The sequence below is a fragment of the Propithecus coquereli genome, unplaced genomic scaffold (genome assembly GCF_000956105.1).
Source record: "Propithecus coquereli isolate 6110/MARCELLA unplaced genomic scaffold, Pcoq_1.0 Scaffold300, whole genome shotgun sequence".
NCBI classification, from domain to species: Eukaryota; Metazoa; Chordata; class Mammalia; order Primates; family Indriidae; genus Propithecus; species Propithecus coquereli.
Genome location: NW_012148620.1, coordinates 1,786,471 through 1,794,397, shown reverse-complemented (window position 1 = coordinate 1,794,397; position 7,927 = coordinate 1,786,471). Strand labels below are relative to the sequence as shown.

At 38.8% G+C, this 7,927-nt stretch overlaps 1 protein-coding gene across 1 annotated transcript in view; it reads right to left on the bottom strand.

Moving 5' to 3' along the window:
* Positions 1-4,387: 4,387 nt before the first annotated feature.
* EPRS (glutamyl-prolyl-tRNA synthetase) overlaps positions 4,388-7,927 on the bottom strand; it is a 110,891-nt gene continuing 107,351 nt past the window's right edge. Inside the window, exons 29-30 of the mRNA XM_012649672.1 lie at positions 4,841-4,905; positions 4,388-4,738 (exon numbers count right to left, since the gene is read on the bottom strand). Coding sequence (XP_012505126.1) covers positions 4,588-4,738; positions 4,841-4,905 — 216 coding nt within the window. The 3' untranslated portion in view covers positions 4,388-4,587. The remainder of the gene's footprint in view (positions 4,739-4,840; positions 4,906-7,927) is intronic.

Genomic DNA, 7,927 nt, shown 5'->3' with positions numbered 1-7,927 from the left:
GTGCTGCAACTGAGATGAAGGTAAGACTAAAATGACTGCTGTAGGAGCAGCGTTGGGAGGAGGGGTGGAAATGATGCGAAGTTTGGCATGTCCATGAGACATCCTAGTTGAAACGCCACGTAGGGTGCTGAATGAGCCTAGAGTTCAGGAGAGAGGTTTAGGCTGGAAGTATGTGAAGCTGGGAGTTGACAATATCTCGTATTCAAAGCCCTGAGACTGGATGAGGTTACCAGAAAACGTGAGGAGACAGAAAAGGGAAGAAAACATGAAGAGGTGAGAGGGAAGGACCAGAGAGAGAAACGGGAAAATAGAAGAGAGTGGTGTTCTGAAGGCCAAAAAAGAATGTGTTTCAGAGGGACAATCAGCTGAGCCAAATGCTGAGAGGGCAAGCAAAATGAGGACTAGAAGTGATGATGCCATTTCACATGGTGGATGCGGGGCGGGAGGTCCCAAAGGTTCTACTCTTATTGCTTCTATCTTCCCAGTGAAATGGAAATCAAGATGATCAACTGATAATCAAAAAGGGGAAGCGTGGTACACTTGAGGAGAAAAAGGTATGAAATAATTGTCTAGGGGAGTGAATGAATGAACGAGACAAACAGCACAATTAGATATTTACCTACATACAAAGTAATACTGATATTACCACCACTGTCACCAGCTTCTATATCCTCTAAAGTTCCTCATTCAACAGGTATCTTCATCACAAAATTTGGTTTCAGTGACATACTTTACTTTGAAATATCCCTATTACATGATATTTATTTAATTAAATCTTTTATATCATTTCAGTAAATCTGATGTTCCAAACTCTCATACGTTCCAGCCAAGTTGAACAAAGACGTTGGCTTAACATCGCCTACTGAACTGCAAGACAAAAAAAATGTGTTTATTCCTGTTATTTTAAGCCTGATGGTATGGCAGAGAACGGTTAGTTCTCCAGGTAGTATCATCTCCACTACAGAAGGAAAGTTCTCAGCATGCTGCTGCTGGTGGTGGGGATAATCCCATGCCGCAGTGAGGGTCACCAAGGCTACGGCCTCTTACTAACAACGCTCAGCGCAATTCATTGCCTATCTCCCTTTCTGCTACTGATTGCTGGTTTTGCATCTCAAATCGAACTATTTCAAGGATGTACAGCCAAGAAAAGGAAAAATCATGTTTCATTTTCTTTACCCACTGTTGCATCCTCTGACACTGTACACAGAGCAGGCATTCACATTTATTTGTTAAATAAATGGCTAGCATTTTCTAGACATAGTAAAAGTGACAAGCCAAGGGCCACAGCTATGGTTGAAAATAACAGGATAGTAGCAGCTGCCTCCCCAACTTTTTGATGGTACTGACAACCCCTGAGCACCAGTTACATGGCAGATGACTAGTACTAACAGATGTCAATGGGGTGATCTGATCCATCCACTCCCTGGTCTAAATGCCTCCCTCCTTGCTTACTTTATAAGTGTTCTGCTGCTGCTGCTCTCAAGACTCAAATCCTCTCCAACTGAGCCCCATCAGTTGCCATTATTGTCCAATTCTCATAAAGGCTCCAAGTGATTTACTGGTGCAATGAAAAACGATTTTAAACATACTCCCATGAATGAACTAGAAATTGCTAAGATGTAGTGTAGGTCCCCTTGTCCCAGTGAGCAGAGCCAGTAGTAAACATGTCTTGACCTACTTTCTTTTTGCTGTAATGAACATTAGGCACATAATCACTTTAGTGACTCAGTCATATATCTGGTTTATAGCTGTCACCTGCAAGTAAAATAGTGCTCATTTTTTTTTTATCAGTCATCATTTTATTTTAAAGGGCTTTCTAGACTCTCCTAAATACTTTTATCATGAATCATTCTTATGCACAAAATGGAATATACATGCATGCAAAATAAATTGCTTAGGGTATCACTTAAAATGTTTACAATCATTGTTCAACTCTTCTAAATCCTAGTGCTCATTTCTTGAAGTATATTGTTTGCATTCAGGTTTATGAAAGGCACCACCACTCTTAAGATAGGAAATTTGAAAAAGTCCTGATAATTTAGCTAAATCTTAATTTAAGAAAAAAGCCAATTTATAAGAGGTACATTTTGGGTGAGGGATTCCTTCCTTAACATAATTACTCACTACAGAGTTTCTTTAAATATTGACTTCCTTTAAAGCAGCAAACTTCAAGCTTTGCTGTGATTAGTCCTACACATCTAAAGTTTCAAAAAATAGAGTGGGGATTTGTCTTTGCACCAGAGATGGCCACCTTTTCCAAAGTGGCTAAGCAAAATGTGTGGTTATTAGTCTCTAATCTAGAGCTTTTAAGCTTTTGTCATGAACTGACAACAAAAACCCTTGTCCCCTAAAAGCATTTCTGTTGGTTTTCAGAAAAATAATTAGTAGCTAAAGTAACTACTATAACTAGAGCTATATATTAGAAGCTACTTCCAGTTGACCCTGGAGAATTATAATCAACAATAGCTCTTACTTACTAGTATGTGCTGGGCATTGTTCTATCTTACTCTATGAGGCAGAATAACTCTATGAGATAGGTGTTATTAGACTCTCTATTTTACAACTGAAGAAACAGGCAGTTTACATAGCTACTAAGGATAGAGTAAGATAAAGCGTTATGAACTGCCATAAATCAATAGGAAATTATGGTTCTGAGTATAAAAATGTGGCTCATATATTCGGTTGATCTCATTAAACTAGGTATGTGAACACACACACACACTCAAACATCAGTTGAAAGCATGCTCTATTTAATCTGCTCTCAATCGGTAATTCCCTACCAACATTAAGAACAATTCTTCAGTGTTCTCATACATACCATGCACTTTTGTGCGTTTGCATCCCTTGGTCCCTCTGCCTGGAATGTCCTTCCTCCTCTATTTATTGCAATTCTACTCATCCTTTAGAGTGTAGCTCAAAATTCAAGTCCTTTTTGAAGTCTTTTCCCTCTACTGGTGTATTAATGTTTATCACTACCAAGCGGAAAAGCATATTGGAACAGGGACCTGAAATAAGAGATTTACCAAGTAGACTAGAAATGAGGGACAAAAGGCACTCCAGGCAAAGGACAGACAGGAAATGTGTTGTTTGCAGGAAATCCCAAATGGATAGGTTGCAAAGGACTATGCTGGGTTGGCAGAAGAAAATAACTGGATGGGTGTTGAGCCAGCCCAGTCTAAGGGGTTTAAATCTTATCCTGTAAATGATGGTGAACCACAAAAGGGTTTTAAGGGGAAGAAAAACATTTTAATAAATTGTCTGTTATAGAAAAAAACACGTGAAAATGTGGAGTGGCCTGGAGAGGAAACTAGAGGACATTACAGTAATCATCACAAGAGGTACCAAGGTCTGAAGGCAATCTGGAGGTCTATGAAAGGGGAGACCCAAGAGACACTAGAGGTAACAGAAACATATTTTGCTGACCAAATGAACATGGATGACAATGTTGGAGGGGCTGCCTGGGATGACTCTTAGTTTTCTAGTTTGGGTGCATTTTGGCAGTGCTAATCTTCCAGGCAGGAAATACTATAGGAGGAGAAGGAGGCCTAGGGGTAGAGGGTGAAATGAGGTTTTGGGGACATGTTGACCTGCACTGTTGATGCAACACTCAAGAGAATTCAGTGTGCAGCTGGAATAGGGTCTAGAGCTCAGACCTAGAGCTAAAAAATGTTGGAGTCATTAGCCTATTAATGCCATTTGAAACTGTGAGACTAGATGAGGATGATCAGGCAGCAGCAGGAGAGGGCCAACTATGGAAGTTTAGTACACCAATGTCTAAGAAGCAGGCCAAGGAAGAAAGGCCAGTGAAAGACTCATAACTAACAAAAAGAGTTAGAGAGGGAGGGCAGGTCACAGGAATTTTAATAAACAGAGTACTAAATGCAGCAGAGTGATAAGGTAAGATAAAAAACTAAGAAGTGAACATTACCTTTGGTCAGAAGCGTTCTTAGTGATCTCAGTAAAAACCGTCTTGCGGTGGGGGCAGATGGGTGAGGAAAAGTACAGAATAAGAAGTAGAAGCCACGAGGGTTGATCACTCTTTCAGAAACTATGAGCTTTTTTCCAAAGACCCAACAGTAACCAGGGGGAAAGAGAAGCTCAAGGAAAAGCTTTATTATTATTACTATTATTTTTCCATGTGTGGTTTTGCTTTGTTTTTTAAACAGAAAGATTCAGGGCAATTTTAGATTCAGTATTAGGAGCTACGGAAAGGAAGTGCTTCAAGATACACAACACAGGGGATAATTGGTGGTTCAAGGTCTGAGACATCTCGAGGCGTGTTTAGATCAACAACAGTTACCTAGCTTTCAACTATCTTCATCTCTCTGTAGGAATTTCCTTGTAGCACATAATGCATTTCAGAAAAAGTGAATAACATAAAACAGTATTAGTGTATGATATTTATTACTGGGGTTGTTTACAGAAAAGCCTTTTCCACAGTTAATTTGGGCATAAGAATAATTGTGTCATGTGACTTCCTTTTAGAGCTTTTATTTAAAAAAAATCATAAAACTGTATCTGAGAAGATATTAATATCAGTTTTTTTAAAAAGTCAGGAGAACTGGAGAGGGGGTTTTGTTTTATCCTTTAGTAACTACGACCAAATAGGGTGTAGTACTTGGCAGGCTTCTTGCCACAGATGCATTTGGCTCCAGGCTGCAGTTCACAGAGTGGTTTGAAGGGGGTGCAAAGGCTTTTAGCGCCCATGGACGGAGCACCAGGTTCAAGATCTTGATCCCTAAAATTAAAAACAAGTGATAATTTCATTCATTTATGCTGTATATTGCTATTCCTTTCCATTGCAATACCTCATGAGTTTGGACCATTTAATTACGCTTACCTGGCAGTGGTCTTTTTGATCCAGTCTTCACAGTCAATTTCCCCACAGAATGGAATCTGAGCAATCTAATAAAAAAAGGAACAGTATTCCGTATTTATAAAATCCTTCCATTCTATTCTATAGAAGGAACATTTGAGTTCTCTATTAAACTTACAGCAAAAAACAGGATGAGTCTCCCAGCCCTTTCAGGCCATGATACTTTTGCAAACCTGCTAGAAATTTTGCTCAGAGGTCTAAGAGACAGGAAACAATGTTTTTCCACTATCCAAAACCTACACTCACAGAACATCAAGACACAACAAAGACATCTTGGCAATACACTAAAATGTCCCAATAAACTGGCTACAGCACAGTGACTGAAGAGAAGCTGGGCCCCACTCATATCTCCCTCATTCCAAATCGGAACTACTGCCTGTTAAAGGTTATCAGGAGGATAAAAGAGAGAGACAGACAGCCAATAACAGTAGCAATCAATTACGAGGCAAACCTCACTTTATGCCACAATGTTTCTAACATGTTACACAGGTAAGTGGATCATTTTTTTTGAGACAGAGTCTCACTGTGTTGCCCAGGCTAGAGTGCCGTGGCGTCATCCTAGCTCACAGCAACCTCAAACTCCTGGGCTCAAGCAATCCTCCTGCCTCAGCCTCTCGAGTAGCTGGGACTACAGGCATGTGCCACCATGCCTGGCTAATTTTTTCTATATATTTTTAGCTGTCCAATTAATTTCTGTCTATTTTTGGTAGAGATGGGGTCTCACTCTTGCTCAGGCTGGTCTCGAACTCCTTAGCTCAAACAACCCGCCTTGGCCTCCCAGAGAGCTAGGATTACAGGCGTGAGCCACCGCGCCCGGCCAAGTGGATCATTTTTAAAGTCCAAAAATCATTTTGTATAAGAAAAAAAAAACCTCTCAATTTTTCTTCCATTGATCACACAGAATAATGGCAAAATCAAGAAACCTAGGATTTTATCCTAATTTTGAAATTCACTACCTGTTTGAAAATCTTTAGCCCTGGGTTTTATGAAAATGTGAATGTTAGACTAGACAGTATTAACATTTCTCCTAGTTGTGAATGCTAAATTTTTCATAGCACGTCTAATTCAAAATGAGGTTTGTCTGCATAGCAATCTGCATAGTAATTATGTAGTAGACATCTAAAAAAATTCCTGGAGAGTTAATGATGAGAAAAGCAAAGCTGTGAATAATCTATACACATTAGAAATACAGTTTAAAAGTAGCTGAAGGCAATTTAGAGATCTATGAAAGGGGAGACTCAAGAGACAGAGGTAATAGCAACATGTTCTCAGCTTCTCATCAACTATTCCCAGCCACACATCCACACTCAAATTGAGTTCCTCCTATAAACCTTTCCTTGTAGTTGGGATTAGGTTTAAAATGTTTCAAGAGGCTTCTTTGAGAAGTAAAAATTAATAGAGATTAGAAAATTATAGAGAAACAAGTAATTCATCAGATGAAAAATAGTGCAGGGTGATGAAGGGTTAGTTACCCAAGTCTCTTATATTTAACCAGTAAAATATGTTAGCCTAATTCCCAAAGCTGATAAATTATTATTTGATAATCTGCCTTAAAACAATAAAGAGGTGATAAATTTCTAGATTAGTCCTGGGGGTGGGAGTGGGTGGGTGGAGAAAAGGTGGCAGAGATGGAAATAATAAACATTTAGAGAAGTTTTAATCTATTAGGTTATTAAGTATGGAATGTCCAATTTCCTTAAATATTAAGTTTGACAGTTAATACCGCTGACATTTCACTTTCACATTTCTTATTTTATTTTTATTGTGAAGGTACATCATCATTATTTCAAATGTAAGGTTTGGCTTGTGATTATCTGTCAAATTTTTGTGAAACCATGGATAAGTCAAAAATCCGCGTTATTTCTGAGTATGAGTTCCGTCATGGAACCAATGCAGCGCAGACAGCTCAAGATATCAACGAAGTGTTTGGGAAGGATGTGGCTAGTACATCGATGATTTGAAAAGTTTAGTCTGGTGATTCTTAATCTTGACAATGAGCCATGTGGGTTTCCTGAGACCAAGGTGGAAAATGATGAATTGAAAGCTATAGTGGAAGCCAATCCACCTCAATCTATGCGTGAATTAGCAGCAAGGGTTAACATTACTATTCCAACAATACTGGACCATTTGAAACAAATGGGCAAGGAAAAGAAGCTGGATAGATGGGTACCACGTGAATTAAGCGATCATCAGAAATCATCTCAAAGCTTGCCTTTCTTTGCTGTCACACCATAAAGGTAAACCATTTCTACACCGTATTGTTATGTGTGATGAAAAATGGATTTTTTGACAATTTTAAGTGTTTGGCAAAATGGTTGGATAAAGATGAAGTGCGTAAATACAGTCCAAAACTGAATACTCATTCAAAAAAGATAATGGTGTCTGTTTGGTGGTCCAGTGCTGGCATTATCCACTATAGCTTCATGAAACCTAGTCAATCAATTACAGTGGATGTCTACTGCAACCAATTGGATGAAATGATGAGGATGCTTGTGATTAAGCAGCCGAGATTGGTCAATAGAGACAGGTCAATCCTCTTGCAACACCACATGTCACAAAAAACAATGCGGCTCAAGCTACAGCATCTGAACTTGGAAACTCTCTGTCACCCACTGTATTCACCAGACCTTGCAACAACTGATCTCCCCTTCTTCCAGGCTTTGGACCACTTCTTGCAAGGAAAAATATTAAATTCTCAACAAGCTGTGGAGAACACCTTTCATGATTTCATTGCCACTCGCTCTCCAGGCTTATTCGCTGCTGGCATAAGCAAGCTACTGTTAAGATGGCAAACCCATGTCAATAGTTTAGGTACATACTTTGATTAACTGCACTGTTTCTTGCATGAGATTTAATAAACTAAAATTTTTATTTGAAATTGGACATTTCATATTTAATCACCTAACAGAAATAATTTGTGTAATGAAAAGTAAAGCAAAAACAAACCTAGAGATATAAGAGCTGAAATAATACAAAGTTGCTTCCCAGCATTCAAAGTTGATAAATCATTAGCATTTATACAAACAAAAAGCATGAAAAAATATACACTCA